At 33.4% G+C, this 15,888-nt stretch overlaps 2 protein-coding genes across 4 annotated transcripts in view; both read right to left on the bottom strand.

Annotated features, from left to right (window-relative positions):
* LOC110029237 (cell differentiation protein RCD1 homolog) overlaps positions 1-4,277 on the bottom strand; it is a 76,658-nt gene extending 72,381 nt beyond the window's left edge. For both annotated transcript variants that reach the window (XM_020731432.1, XM_020731433.1), the window contains exon 1: positions 3,985-4,277. In XM_020731432.1, coding sequence (XP_020587091.1) covers positions 3,985-4,164 — 180 coding nt within the window. In that variant the 5' untranslated portion in view covers positions 4,165-4,277. The remainder of the gene's footprint in view (positions 1-3,984) is intronic.
* A 1,930-nt stretch (positions 4,278-6,207) lies between these two features.
* LOC110029268 (serine/threonine-protein phosphatase 6 regulatory subunit 3-like) overlaps positions 6,208-15,888 on the bottom strand; it is a 30,763-nt gene continuing 21,082 nt past the window's right edge. Inside the window, exons 12-19 of one of the 2 annotated variants that reach the window (XM_020731489.1) lie at positions 14,798-14,901; positions 14,519-14,684; positions 14,297-14,419; positions 13,739-13,821; positions 11,052-11,193; positions 7,779-7,808; positions 7,357-7,433; positions 6,208-7,206 (exon numbers count right to left, since the gene is read on the bottom strand). In XM_020731489.1, the coding sequence (XP_020587148.1) occupies positions 6,663-7,206; positions 7,357-7,433; positions 7,779-7,808; positions 11,052-11,193; positions 13,739-13,821; positions 14,297-14,419; positions 14,519-14,684; positions 14,798-14,901 (1,269 nt within the window). In that variant the 3' untranslated portion in view covers positions 6,208-6,662. The remainder of the gene's footprint in view (positions 7,207-7,356; positions 7,434-7,778; positions 7,809-11,051; positions 11,194-13,738; positions 13,822-14,296; positions 14,420-14,518; positions 14,685-14,797; positions 14,902-15,888) is intronic. The other variant, XM_020731490.1, reaches the window with a different exon arrangement.

Below are 15,888 nucleotides of genomic sequence, written 5' to 3'. Positions count from 1 at the left end.
ATCTTAAGTTGTTAGTAGTCCTAGCCCGATTAAAGTTATTAGCCTGTGGACTATACTACTTTACAAAATATTTACAAAAATAAAACAAAATATTTTTTGCATGTTAAAAAGAACTCTGCATAAAAAACTTAAACAATAGCTTTTGCATGAAAATCAAATATTTTTTTTATGAAAACTTTTAAAAGTCTATAGTTAGTCATTTGGATCCAGATTAGGGACTGCCCTCTGTAGATTGTCGGGTTGGTAGCTCTTGTTCAAGTTCAGGAAGCATACAGTCCAATTCTGAGCCCTCACCTTTACTAATGTCTTACACCCAGTCCTGGTCTTCCATATGTGACAACGAGTTTTCTTTTACTTGTGTTTTTATTATGTTAATCATGCAGCGGTAGCAAGACCCAGGTATTCATTTACTTACTTTACAACACCTTTCTTACCTGCATTTATTTACTTTACCTACAAAACATATACCAAAACTGAAAATTACAAAATCATTTTTCAAAATTAAACAACATTTTCAAAACAAAACAAAAACAACAAAACAAAACAAAAAACATAACACATCTTTTTGAATTTACAAGTCCATTGGATGTGGTAACCCATGGTTATTAACGAAATTTTCTCGATTTAAATGAGCTTAACAACTCGTTTAGACTAAGTAAATTCAAAAGAAAATAGTGGTACCGAAACGAGGGAACCGTGAGATTCTAACCTGTGTCGCTCTAATCAGCTTTAACCCCCCCCATAATGTTTGAATGACAACAAAACCAAAACTTTTGAACGCACCTGGTAAAACCTTTTGAACCTTAGACTTTATGACTGCTACTTCGACGAGGAGCTTGGAGTATACGCCGTAAGCAGCACGAAGAGGACCTGCAAAAGGATATCTTCGAGAGAGCAAATGAACCTACAACAGCAAATCTTTCTTTAGTTTAAACAACAAGCCATAAGACTTTGAGGTAATCTGTCTAGCCTGGCGTAAAATCCTCAACTTATCTTTAGGTCCCTGCACTGTCATGCTGAGCAATATAAGTCCTAACTCGACTTAGGAGTCCGAGGTTGTCATTCGGTACGACGTAAACCCTCATATCTCTACAGGCTATCTACATAATCGTATATTATGCAATGAAAGTCTTAAATAATAAAATTGACTGGATTGAACACTTGAATAACATCATCTTCAAAATGCAATCACACAGTAGGATATTTTGGGAAGTCATTGAAGGTTTTCCTCAGGATCCGTGAAGTCTCCTACCTTTTTGTTCATTTGGACTCCTAAAAATAATTATTCCTAATTGAGCCACTCTCACTTGTCCTTCCACGTCCTACCGTGAAAAACTAAACCTCGAATTCTTGAAGATTAGTACCTCTAATCATTATCAAGAGTTTTCTCAAGTGACCCCCGTCATTTGGGATGTAATTAACTATAGGGGGTTGCCTCTATAAGGAATTTGGAACACAGGTAAAATAAATCATATTTAATCTTTATATTAGATATGAGAACTTGTCGGTCACACATAAAAGGTTCACAGGTCAAACAGATGTCACAAATCTCTTAGTTTGCAGGATTGGGTCCATCGTTGAGGTATATATTTATCTTTTGGGAAGGTGTAGCATTCGCGGTATCGGACACAATTATGCAAACTATTAGACGAATGATACACATTTAGTCTCATTTTTCAAAAATTAAAACTACTACTTTCAAAACTCAAACTATATACCTCTTATATTAAATTAAATTTCAAAATTATTTTTAATTTTCAAAATCAAAAAGTTGATCGACAGTGTTTAGCTAAAGATTTTATATATCAATTAAAGAAGCAGCACACACCCATCAATCTGCACTTCATTGATCTCCTCTGCTAGATTGACAAATTAAAAACACCTATCTACTTTTAAGTGTTGGAAGTTAAAATTGGTGAATAACTCCAAAGAGAAGGAGATGATAGTGCGATGTGGAAGCTCAGTGTGATCTTAATGGTTGAATACCCCCACAACGTGGTTAAGTAATAACGTGAGTTTATTGATAGGATGAGTTCTTGAATAATTGATAATGCTCATTTTAACCTTATTTTTTGCAAAAAATATTTTTTTTTTAATGTTACCTATTAAAGAAGTGAATATAGCATTGATGAGGGTGTCATTAACGTGATTCCTCGGTATCGCAGAATATGCGTTTCCGCGAGATCACACAATGTCGTGATTGTGAGATCGTAACAGGGGCACCGATGCTCAAATTTTAGCAATTTTTTTCTTTTTTATTTCATTCATATTTTCATATAGGTAATTAAGGTTTTTTCTATTATGAGAGTACTTATATCTTCTAGTTCCTGTTTTTTTCAGACTTTTGATTGTATTATGTTATTTGGAGATGTTTTCTTTTGATTTTTTCTATCAGAGTGTTGTATCATTGAATTTCTTTCAAATGGTGTACCTAACCTAATAGAATGGAGATGGTGTTCCCTAATATTAAAAGTCCTCATTTGTTATTGAACTTGTTGCTACTGTAATTTGACAGTAAAAAATACTATTTTCAGCAGAATAACCTATTGCTTTCCACCGTCAGCTTCTTGCCTGCCTCCATCACTTCACTTGTATTCTTTACCCATCCTACAACATACCTATCCCTTTCTTTTGTTCTTTCACACATTCTTGGAGCCCTACAAAGGTATTAAAAAATATCCAAATATGTATGAACGAGACAACATTGTGATGAGAAGTTATTTGATTAGTATTGTAGAGCAATAATTTTTTCATACAAGTAAAAGAGAAATACTAGTTCATGCTTGAAAAAGCCCTTACATATGACATTGTTGAAAAGAAAAAGTTATATATTTTCTAATAAAGTGAAATAAAATTTATTGAATTATATGTGAGATCTCATTGTTCGTGAAGATCGTAATATAATGCTAACTTCTCTTGCACTCCGATGTAGACATCATAGGCAACAATAAGTTTTTTTCGTAAGGGTTTCCTTAAACTGCATGAGATAACAGGATTATTCAATAATAAGTATGAAGTTTTCTCATCCAAATCTCTTTCGAAAGTAGAAGAGTGCCAGCAAAAATAAAGTTCTCATATCTATGATAAGATAACATGTCTTTAATTTTAAACAAAAACGTAAAGGAATTTAGATTGTGCTCGTACATATAGTCTGATAAGTATTTTAACTCTTTGCAGCAACATCTATAGAGTATATAGGATACAATACATTATATTTCTGGCTAAAAAAAATAACTTCTAGAAATTATATCTGATATACTCCAGAGACCATCTAATTTCAATTTTATCTAACAATAATGTGGATTCATAAGTCCACTAAAAAAAAAAATTTTGCCAATCCATTGTTTGATTAACCTAACATAAATTATTTATCTTGAATGTACATACTTATTGTCTTATAGTTCTGTTATATCATGACTACTAAATTATTCTTTGTTATGTTATATATTTTAGATTACACTATTATGTCTAATTCATAACATGTTCTGTTACACTTGTTGTAGCTGCACTCTAATATATCAACCTTGTAAGATATAATGTTAGAGTTATGGGGTTTACTTTTGTCCCTTAGTTGTATCCACTACAAGTAAAACCTGTCCAGAACAACTTTGAACAATGTTTTTATCTTCTTTAAATCATACTCAACCAAATATTGGAACCCTATTCAAACCAGCCTTGAATCATATCTGAACCCTATTCGAATCCTATTCAAATAGTATTTGAACCACATTCCACCCCTGTTCGAATAAAGTTTGAATAAGATTTGAACTAATCCTCAATAAAATGAGAGTATTTTGGTTAGAAAAAAACTTTTGATCATTTCTCTTAAAGAATAAAAAAGTCAATGGCCATATTTCTCCATTATCAAGCATTACGAAGCATACATGGTCAAATTTCTCTTTTCCAGATTATTTACAAAACACAATCTTTCCTTCGATTCTAAAATCCAGAAACGAACAATCTAAGTAAGAAAATTATAAAAACCTTGGATAGTTGGAGCAGTGCGTTCTCCCTTAGCGCGGGGTTAGAAATGTCTTGTATTAGCTGCTCGACCGACTCTATCGCCGGGTTTTTTCCGGCTCCTCTGCCGCTGTGACCCGGAGGTAGCGAGAATGACGGGTTAAGGGAAGCGTCCATTGAGTACGGCTGAGACAATCTCGCCATTATCGATGGAAGATTGGGATCAGAGAGTGCAAAAATTTGCAGAGAATGAAGAAAACAGAGAGCGAAAAAACGACGAGCGCCGGTTCAGTAACTCTGATTTCTGATTTTGTATTTTCCTCTTTCATCTTTCAGGATACGAAGGAACCGCCCCCCTATTTATAGGCAGAGTTTCCACCCTTGCATGCGATTTCGGCGGATTTTATTTTATTTTTTATATTGATATAATACAGGCATTTATATACTTATCAGCCAATTCCTATATATTTACATATCTAACCCCTAAATTTTGCTTTTTATATTTTTGACACCCAAATCTTTCATGCCCATAAGAAAAATCACTATTTAGCTTCAATTGTATTTTATCTTTAACTAAATTTTGTCTGGACTATTTTTAAAAATATTTTGATTTTTATTCAAAATAAAATAATTTAAGAAACTCACATATCAAACAAATTTTTAAAAACAAAACTTAATTCGAAACAAGCTTTAGATTTTCATTTGTTAGTTTTGCTTTCAAGATAGCTCCCATCTTTATTTTGATAAAATTGTCTTTGTATTTTTTAATTTTTTTTTAATTTAAAATAGTAATATTTTTTTATAAAAGATTTGAGTAGAAAAGAGAGGTTAGGTGTTAGATGTGTAAATACCTAATTATTGGGTGATATGTGTGTAAATGCCCCTTTATTTTTTCAAAACTCTAAAATTATTTTTGCATGCAACAAAATCTCCAAAAGGATCCTATTTATTTATTTGCTCTACTATTTTTACAGCTTTATTTTCTAGATAATTGCCACAATTTTATTTTGCTATAACTTTCTTTTTTACTTTTTACAAATTTATCTAATGAGAAATAGGTTTTTTACGATTAAAATTGCTATAGTGTGATAAATAATGGTCATAAAAAGGTGCCTATTTTTGTTAAAAGTTGTTATGACCGCAACAACTTTCAATCAATTTTTTTTCTATAACAATCCTACGACTAAACTTACAAACTGCTAAATAAATGTTAAAGTCTATGTGGATGTTCGCATTGAGTATTTAATTATTTACATCTAGGGCTATTAAAAAAAATCATTTTTTTGTGAACAGTTTGTGTTCGGTTTGTTCTTTAAGTAAACGAGTTGAATACGAACAGCTCTTTATTTGCTTGTATTCGACTTGTTTTTGCTAAAAATTAAAAAAAAAATCATATGATTCTTTATATAATAATATATTATTTATATTTATATCGAAGAAGTTTAAATCGTAATAACTCATGTGGTAATGCAATTATGTGGCTTCTTTTGCATACATTTTATTATGATTCAAATCAAATACTCAACATCTATTTTTTTCTAATTAATTTTAACAAGCCGAACACGAACAAGAATGTTTAAATCAAGTCGAACACGAACACATTGTTTACGAGTCAATTTCAAACACTACCTAATTTTGAACACAAGTAATTTAGAACGAGCTGAACACAAGCCATGTCTGAACTCGCACAAGCTCAGCTCGTAAACATCAAACAATAAATAAATTGAAAAAACCATCTAAAGTTGTAAAGTATAAAAACAAAAAAATCACAATTTCTCACTTGAAAATTTATTAGCTTTATTTATTTTGAGAAAATCATGCATTGAGGAGCATTTTGGGAAGCAAAGAAGGGTTGAGTGAGATGCGCATTTTCATCTTGCATTTAAAGAGGATTGTTGGTTAAATGCGATCAAACTTGAAATGGTATGTGAATTTCAAACTTCAAAACACTCAAAAAAGGCTAAATGAAAAAAATAACTTAAAAAAAATCAATTTAAAAAATGAATGGCCTACAAAATTTTTTAAATGATTTTCATCATGTAAATTCCAATGACATTAAAATCATTTAAAATAGTGCATAGAAGAAATTGAAATAATTTCTAAATCTCTGGAGACAACCATCAACAAACAGCCTATCTATTGTATTTTTGGCTAATTCTGTCATCTGTTGGTTCAATTTTTGGCATCCCTCCTGCTAAGCACTAGTTCCAGAAACTAACATCCTAACAAATTAAAAAAAGCAAGGCAAATAACCGCATACCGTCTCACACCTGGTGATCAAACCTCAAAAGTTAAAACAATAACACTGGGAACAATTACAACAAATATTAATGTCTGACGGAATTGATAGCGAAAAGAATTACAAAAGTTATTTGACATTCCAAAGGACAAAGCATAACAAAGAAAATACATAAACCTAGACCGCTGATATCAGAGAATAACGTTACGGAACCAAAGCAGGTTTTAATAGGGGCGGCATTGGATGGGCCTTAGTATGAGAGATGCTGGCAGATATAATTGGATGTCAGAGAGCTATAATTTTGTACAGGTACAAATTAAGCATATAAAGTCCACCGCCTAGAATGGAACTTCCTGATGTACAAAGGGTTCTACGATAACAAATCTGCCGCGCGTTAGTTTAATTTACTGTATCAGCTGTTGCCCCATTCATGTGTCGAGCAGCCCGCTAAAATCAGAAATGCCTAAGTCAGCTTATCCTCCTCGATCGGATTCTCGTGCTCTAGATTAGCCTCGGCTAATACAGGAGGGGCTTTAGAAGCAGGGCCAGCCGATCTCTCTGCTTCCTGGTTGGTTATATCATTTTGTGCTAATGAAGGCATGCCTTCATCAACACTCAAGTTATGATCATCTTTTTCATTAACCTTTTTCGCTTCAATATCGCCATTTGGGACATTAGGAGTCGAGTTCGTACAGCAGAGATCGCTAGGGTCGGTCATCTCCCTCCATTCAACCCATTCAGGCGATTTATCGTTTTCTTTTGTGGGGCTCGAATGACCAGCATCTTCCATGGATTCATCAATAGGGCCATTGCCTAAGAAAACAGTTCCAGGTTCTGGAAACTTTCTGTTGAGTGTTCTGTCAATTGGGTTTAAGCTTTCACCAACCACAACCTCGTCAGTGTCCTCAGAATTAGGAGATGGAGAGGCAATGGAAGCACTAGATGGATCGCTAACAGCTTTATCCTCCTCAAAAGCAAACCAGTTTGAGTTTGTGAACAATGAACCGCTGTAAATACAAATTTTTTGTTTTGTAAGAAATAAAGTCAGGACAACAGATATTACTGGTTGTTTGTAATGCTAGTTCTACTGAAGAAAAGGAACGGAAAAAGAAGTTCATAATTAAGGTAGTGGAATGAAAATAGCAAGCAGATAGTACCTATCCTGATCATCCCCCAAACGCAGGGATGAAATTACAACTTCGGCAGATTCATCGTCGAAGTAAACGTCCTGTAGCTTAAATAAATTTGAAATTTTACCAGTCAGTCAGCTAGATTAAAAAGTATTTACATGCATACCACACAATTCTTATCTATTTACATATCCAACATCTTACATGAATATCAAACTTTCGATGTTCGATATTTAAATACATAAGAATTGTGAGGTATGCGTGTAAAGTTCCCAAATAGTAAATAACTGTGTCTATACAAGAGAGGAAGATCATCATTCAGTCACTGATTCTAGTTCCTGAAAGACGTCGCGTAAATCTAACTAAATGTATATTGAACCGCTTAGTCACTCTTTGAAAATAGATAAATATATCATGTAATGATGGCAAAAAAACCGCAAGAAACACACCTCGTCATCACGTTCAACTGATCCATGAGCCTGCACAGATAAATAAAATGCATTTAGTCAACAGATTGAAGCAGGGCAAATAGACCAAAATGCGTTGCCACAAAATATCAGCAATTAATGAATAATTGACAAAAGAGCCTAGCGATTTGTACATGAGGTGGGGTTGAAAGAAAAGATGGTGAGCAACAAACACAAATCTGAAAAGTCAATAATGATAACATTCACATCCATATTCACTATGCCTAAACGTAATCAGATGATAATACTGGGATAAATCGCTATATGAGACTCAAACTTAAAATATGGCAAAATCCTTCTCGTGAATACAATATAATTTTGAGAAATTTACATATGTAACACACGAGTATTATGTATTCACATATCTCACACCTAAACTTCATATTTACATCACTTTGGTGTTTTAAACCTCTGCACGAAAAAATATCAGTTCTAATCACAATTCACTGAAGATAACATTCACCTCCATATTTATGCCTAAAAGTAATCAGATGATAATGAATCAACATTAGAAACTCAAACTAAAAATATAGTAAAATCCGTCTCGTGAATACAATTCAATTTTGGGAAATTTACATACGTAGCATGTGACTCTTATGTATTCATATATCTCACACCTAACTTTCATAGTTACAATTGGTGTTTTAAACCTATGCATGAAAGATATATTTCACTTTTAAAAAGTGGCAATAGTGATCTTTTTTATGCATATTAAAGATATGAAAGCTATTTGTGTAAACATAAACGAATAGGCGTGAGGTATGTAAATACATAAGAATTGTGTGCTATGCATATAAATGCCTCATTACTTTTTTTATAGTGTGCTATGTATATACATAAAAGGCTCAAATGCTCATGCATTTGAATATAAATAAGAAAAAAATAAGAAAAAGTGATCCAAAATAAGTATTATGGGCTACTCGATCAAAGTATTCAATGTGTGCATCTAGTTTTTGCTACGCCAAATCCACAAAAATGTATATCAAAAAAATGGCACAAAATCTAAAACATGAACCTAGCAAAAATTAGTTTGAAACAGCAGAAATTCAATTTGCCAAAAAAACATGAACTTTACAAGCATCGCTTCTTTAAACAGGAGGACCGTCATTAGAAGAAAACCGTAATAGTGTCAAGCAGGAGAATTGAATTTGATAAATGATAATGATGAAATTAATATGGTAGGCATTACTAATTTCCAAGAAAAAAAAAAGGCATCGTAATTGTAAATAGGAATAGTAGCTGAAGGTTGTCATACAGTAAGAAAGGCTGCACGAACCATTAAATATGCACGGCTGCACAATGTTATCGCAACAGATAAATGATCAACTACACTATAATGCATTTTAATGAGCAGTAGTACAATAAATCATGCAACCAAGCAAAGAACATTTTAGGCAAACATAAAATAATAATATAATAATTAGCTAAGCTATTTCTTAAACTTAAAACTACATAAAAAAATAGCTAACCAGAAAATGACGATGAGATGTAAGTCGAAAGAGCATTTAAAGATGTAAAATATTCCAAAATTTATAAAAAGCAATAGGATAACAGGATGCAATCACAGACAAAATGATTGCTGATTGTCACCAGCACCAAAAAGAAATTCATCCCCAGATAAGGATCAAAACTCAAAATTCAAGATGATTGTGTAAAGGCAAGCTAACATGCCTAATAAAAATCCCCACATTTGACCTATATTTCAGACCACCAAATATGAAACAGTGGAAAATAATTCTATATCCAATTACGCTAATTTTGCATATGGTACTATTTCTGCCGACAAGAAAGCAACGTCTCTCGCTCACAATGAATTAAAAATGAGAATTAAACATAAAATATTGATTCTTGGCTACTATAAGATCCAAATGGCAAATTCCATGTTGCAGAAAGCTTTATAAATCTAAATAGTAAATTTCAAAATATTAAATACCAAATATTTTGAATGTGAAGAGTGAAAAGCTGCAACCAAGTATGGGGTGACCTGCATTTGCTAAACTTCTAGCTACTTCAAACTTCCTTTGAATATAATTAGTTCTAATGAGCAAATAGACCTGTTATTCCGATCTATTGCTGGGCAAAATAACTAGCAAGTATGTACAGAAGCGAAGCAAGAAACAGAATTTTATGAAACCTGGATCTCCAGTGCTGCGCTGCTTGGCTTTAATTATCATGTTGCAGAAAGCTTTATAAATCAAAATGGTCCCTACATTAGCTAATTTAGTCGCAGTATGCCATCTTTCTCCAATTTAGTCCACTGACTGAATGAAAATTAATCCAAAATAACTCCTCATGTAGAAATTGTTACACAGAACTGATACCAATTTAGTCCCTCAACTATACAAAACTGATTACACTTTAGTCCTCAATGGACCATTTTGGATCAATTTTGTATAGCAGGACTAAATTGGCCACATATGAACTGATTCCACTTTAGTCCCCAGTGGACCAGATCAATTTTGTCTGCTAGGACTAAATTGGCCACATATGAAAAGTTGAGAGCATTTAGAGATTAACCCAAATTGTGCATATTATCTTACTATTTTGAACTGATTTACATAAAGGTCCCTACGTTGCACATATGAATGTCTGGGGAACCATTTTGAGATTTAACCTAAATTGCACATGTTATCTTACAAATGTGAACCGACTTACACAACGGCCCATACATTTTTTAAAATCCACAAGATCCCTTCATTTAATCCCCCGCATATAAATCATAACCAATAGAATCTCAGCAAAATGACCAAATAATCTTACCAAAATATGGCTTCCTGTAGCCCAATATTTTTCAGAGAACTTTGAAATTCAAGTCTCATAAACCGCACAAGGTAGCAACAAAACAGAAGAATGCTGTAAACACAGACCTATTTTACAACGTACCCAATCAAAGAGGGTAATCAAAGCTAGAAAAGAAAATAAGCACCATTGAAAAAAAAAACAAAATACAAAAAACCTAGCCTACTAATGTCCCAAATTTGATATATTGAGTACATTAAAGGAAGCAATGACTTTATTAGCAAAACCTAAGTTTGTAATGTTCAAACAAAACAAAAATGAACAAAAAAATCAAAGCATGAAAGAAAAGCTATGCATTGGCATGGCCAAATGAATGGTCATAAATCAGTTATAAGATAAAATATTTGGAAGCAGTTAACAAAAGCCATGCATTGGCATGACCAAATGAATGGTAATAAATTAAACGAATGAAAGAAAAGGAAGATTAAAAATCATTGAAACTTCCGTAGACAATACCTCCTCAATATCATCGGTTCCATATATGTTGTATCGAAAAGCCTGGCTCAAATTGCTAGCCAATGCAGCAACATCATAATCTCTGTCTCGGAAGTCTTCATCATCACTATCCCTAGCTCGATCTTGTAATGAAGTTGGGCGCCTTTTCAAACATATCAAGAAAATAAGATTACTGATAACAATACAATGACATGACCGTAAAAAAAGAAAGAATCAACATGATTCCCAAGCAACAGAAACACTCATTATAAGAATCAAAATGATAGAAAGACATCAAAAGTGTTAAGGAAAAAAATACACTTATCGAGAAAGTAAACTAGAATGAATAGAATAGCCAAATCTTTTAAAAAAAAATGAAGCGGACATTTTAACATTGCTTCATCCAAACGAAGCACACCCACCCCTCCCCAAAAATAATAAAATAATAATAATGATAGTGGTTTTTTTTTTGGATATATCAATTTATGCAAATGCTAACGGAATACTAATATGTCTTATATAAAAAGAAAAAAAAAATATTCCATACATGCTAATGTGATGCACATGAATCGGGAAATCAAACTTATGATTAGATTTGTTTGAGGAATATACATCATTCAATGAATAGAACTGATACCGGAGTTAAACCTAACCACAATGGAAAAAGAAATTTTATTATTTGAAGCAAGTAAGCAGTTATAAGATCACAATGAAGGAGAAAAACAACAACAGACACACAACACTATAAAACTCAATTAAAATGGTTCCCAAGAGTGGTGACCAGTGAAAGAGGTTGTGAGTTGGCCTTGGGTGCGACCAGGAAGGGAAGGGGAGTGTTGGCCGGCTGCAGGAAGAAGGTTGGGGGCTGGGAACTGTGGTGTGGGGTTGTGTGGGCTGAGCCAGCGATTAGATGGTAGGGAGCTGGTTCAGTAACGTTGGAACAGCAGCTAGGATGCAGGGGAAGGGATTCTGCGAGGCTGGGACAGCAGATGTGGCAGGAAAGGGTTTGGTTGGTTGCTGGAAGGCAACGACGAGGGATGGCAGCAAGATGGGAGGGAGCTAGATGGTAGCCGGCAGAAGGAAAACAGTGAGGAGGGTGTTTGTCGGGTGGCTGCAGCAAAGATGGTGCAGGAAACAATGAAAGAAAGGGTATTGGGCTGCTGGACAGCCTAGGGAGGGCTGCAGCAGTGCGGGGATGGCTGGAAAGGGGCTTCGGAAGAGTTGAATGGGATAAGTATCCCTGCGGGATCGAGCTACAGTCGGAGCACTGCGTGAACCCTTGGAGAAGACCACCACCTCGAACGAGATACAACCGAAGTATCAGTCGTCATCAGATACAACCCTAGAAGGGAAAACAACCCCGACGGTTGACTTGGACAAAATTCAGAAATCTAGAATCAATCAAAAGCTGAACCCTAAGACAACAAGCAACATATATTTATAATAAGTACTAGTAGTTAGACCACGAATGAGTTAGAATATGAAGGAAATAGAATTAGGCAAGGGATCAAAATAGGAAGAGGGGGACCCCGCGGTACTATAGTGGCTACAGTACCACAATCCATATCACGCGACAATAACTATTGCAGAATTCAACTTCAATAACATGCAACATTTGTGAAGTCATCAAAGCAAGATCACGTTGCTCAACTCCTATTTTCTATTATGGTCTCAAGTCAAGATATTCAAGGCATGTTTTAAGCATAAAAATTATGTTAACAATAACACAAAATTAACATAAATGATCAAATTTGCAGACAGCACAAGTTAATGAAGACACATGGAGAAAAAAATGAAGAGGTTGCAGATAGATCCTGCAACAAAGTTTCTTCTTTGTTAAGTGTGCATTTGTAAAGGGCAAGAGGATAAAGAGGTGGAGAAAGCAGAACTCTTTATTTCTCAAATAATCTCAGGCTCTTAGAAAATACATGCACATTTATTGAATACAGGCTAGCATAAAAATTAGATAACATCATAAATTAAATTCACGGAAGCCAACCATGTTTCAATTTACTATAAGCAAACACCAACATGATTTGTCCATACATGCACAAGTTCTAAAGATGGCAAAAATCCACAAACCAAAGAAAACTAGGATCAATTTATTTCATGTACAAACTCCAAATGGTACTAAATAAAACGCTTCTTACCCTACAATATTCTTGATCACTAACTTTTCATTAAAAAATATATCTCCGGGAAAGAAGGAGTATTCACTTGAATGTCGACAAAGCAGGCATAGCACAACTATGCATGTAATCCCCAACAATAAGAAGTCTTAAGAGATTAGCATACTAAAAATCAAATTGCTAATGTTGAAATGCACCTAAACAAAAGCTTTCAGTCTAGGGACTTTGTCGTTAAAACAATCAATATATACAATTGGAGTACAAAAAAACAAGTCCAGATTTCTGTACATAGCTGCTAAAAGTCCAGAATGACAACAAAGTATGTACATACTCCAAAGGTCTAACATAATAAAAAAGACCATAAAAAAAAAATTGTTTGGAATATTAAGCAAAACCAAATCTTGAATTTTGTCAGAAAACATGTAGGTCCATTGTCATGCAAAACAGAAGGAAACAGCTCAATGTTTATATTCATAATAAAAGAAATAAATATTTTTAGGCTTCAGACATAAATAAAAATCACTAAAATATACAATGGTCCAATCAGTGCGGCAGTAAAGAAAAAAATTGAAGTCATACCCACAAGCCCAGTTGTAAACATTTTCAATGGCATTGCGCTTGACTAGGACATTGGTGTGCCAATTAATCCATTCACTGTTTTCCTGAAGAATATTGAGTTTATGAAATCAAGTTAACCATAAGTCAGGAAATGCTAGTAAATAAGAAAAAGTAGCCAACAATCCTCCACAAGATCCACATCTTCTCACTAGTTTACAAAGGCATTTGATAGATAAGTAAAATAAGGAAACATAAAACATGAAATTTTGATTGAAGAATTGAGGCTGTACAATGTGGCAAAACTGCCACACTATACTCCTACACAGATACGAGTACAAAATCTTGATTAAATTGAAAACATAATATACAAAAACAGATGAGCGTTTAAAATATTTTTTCAGAATGACTAGATTCAAGAGAAATAACAAAACATAAAGAAATTTATACTTGACATAGTACAGTAGTTTGTATACAAAAGTCTCAACTAGCAATGCCGCTCTTAGGCATTCAATTCAAGGTTAACTAAAGCCACTAAAAAATGACTAGATGCCAAACAATGGGCTGGATATGGAGGCTAACCTGCAGATGCGTCTGTATTATAACACTAGAGTTTGCTGCCTGTTCAAGCTTGTTAGCCATCCGTGACAAATGCCCAATATTGCCTACTCTTGGAGGTGGTCGTCCCTCTGCCGCTAGAGTTGGCTTCAACAAAAGAATTGTCAATACAAGGACAATAACTAGTTATAAATTTTATGGTAATGTTTATTTCACGGGGTACAGAAAAAATCAAATGGAAACTACCTTATTAGAATCTGCTGGCAGAATAGGCTGCTTTTCTGCTTCAAGAATTTTAGCCACAATGTCACAGTCCCTGAGAATATGGTCTACCAGTAAAGTTCTTTTGCTCTCTAAGCATGATCCAATAATATTATCCACTTGGTGATGTAAAAAGTTATTGTAAGGATACCTAAATGAGACAAAATGAAAACAAAAATAAATTAAAAAAGAAAAACTAACTAATGATCAACCTTCTCCTACTTCAATACCCTTCCACGAGTAGAAAATAGTCGAGCAACTTACTCAAAAAATAAATCCAAAACTTTTCTTATAGCCCCTAGATGAATCAACTCCTCCTCCGCAGCTTCATTACCAATTGTCAACAAAACAGAGATGAACTCCACAATCTGTATGAGGAAAACATGTTAAGCTGAAAAAACAATGGATAAATTCTATGTTAAATCCGAGATGGTCAAAAAAATGAAATGGAAATCATGAATCTTGTAGTTCCATATATAAACAAGGTATAACAGACACTTTCCAAAATAAAGATAATCAGGCTGCACCAAAACAAATAAAATTAAAGCAACTTAAAAAAAGTGCCAAATCATCAGTAGCATGGGTAAGTGTCTGGATGGGAATAACAGTTCATGCTTATGAAAGAATGAATGTTTCAATATGAGTAATTGTAGAATTCCTAAGTAGGGAAAAAAATTATAAATAGCGAGTTTTGATTTGTTTAGAAATGATAAAAGACAGCCAATAGCACTCTTGCCTGCACAATTTATTTAGTATAAAATACAGTTAAAGAATAACATTAGACCACAAATAAATATCTACGCAAGAATATTGACTCAAAAAGACGTTCATATATTTCTTTCAACTTAGATTCAAGAAAAAAATTTAAGGTAAAGTGCTCTAAAGAACCATCATGCTATATTACACTGTATATTTTGGCTAATAACAATTGAAAATATGAATAAAAAACAATAATGTTTTCAATTTGATTATTCCTCATAAAAAAACCAAATATAATAGTAAAAATTGTCTTCGTTAAATATTTGTTATAAATCAAAGGGTAATACAAACATTAAACTATAAAATTTTTCATTGTATTTTCGATAGAACATATCACATGATTGGCAATTCATGGAGTAAATCATAGTTTAATTATTTTATAACCATAACGAATTTTGATTTCACATGCCTTATTCGGGATTCTTGATGAGAAATTATCAATTGTAATCACAATTAAGATAAAGTGGTTTGTTGGTCGCTCTCTAAATGTAGATGATCCATGCCTAAGGGTAGATGCTCTTTTTAATCCATTTGCAAGGTGAATTTTTAAGTTACCAACAACAAAGGTAAAAGCATTATATATATATATATATATA

Source organism: Phalaenopsis equestris, unplaced genomic scaffold (genome assembly GCF_001263595.1).
Source record: "Phalaenopsis equestris unplaced genomic scaffold, ASM126359v1 Scaffold000552, whole genome shotgun sequence".
NCBI classification, from domain to species: Eukaryota; Viridiplantae; Streptophyta; class Magnoliopsida; order Asparagales; family Orchidaceae; genus Phalaenopsis; species Phalaenopsis equestris.
The sequence above is the reverse complement of the archived record's forward strand: the minus strand, read 5'-3'. Positions and strand labels throughout refer to the sequence as shown.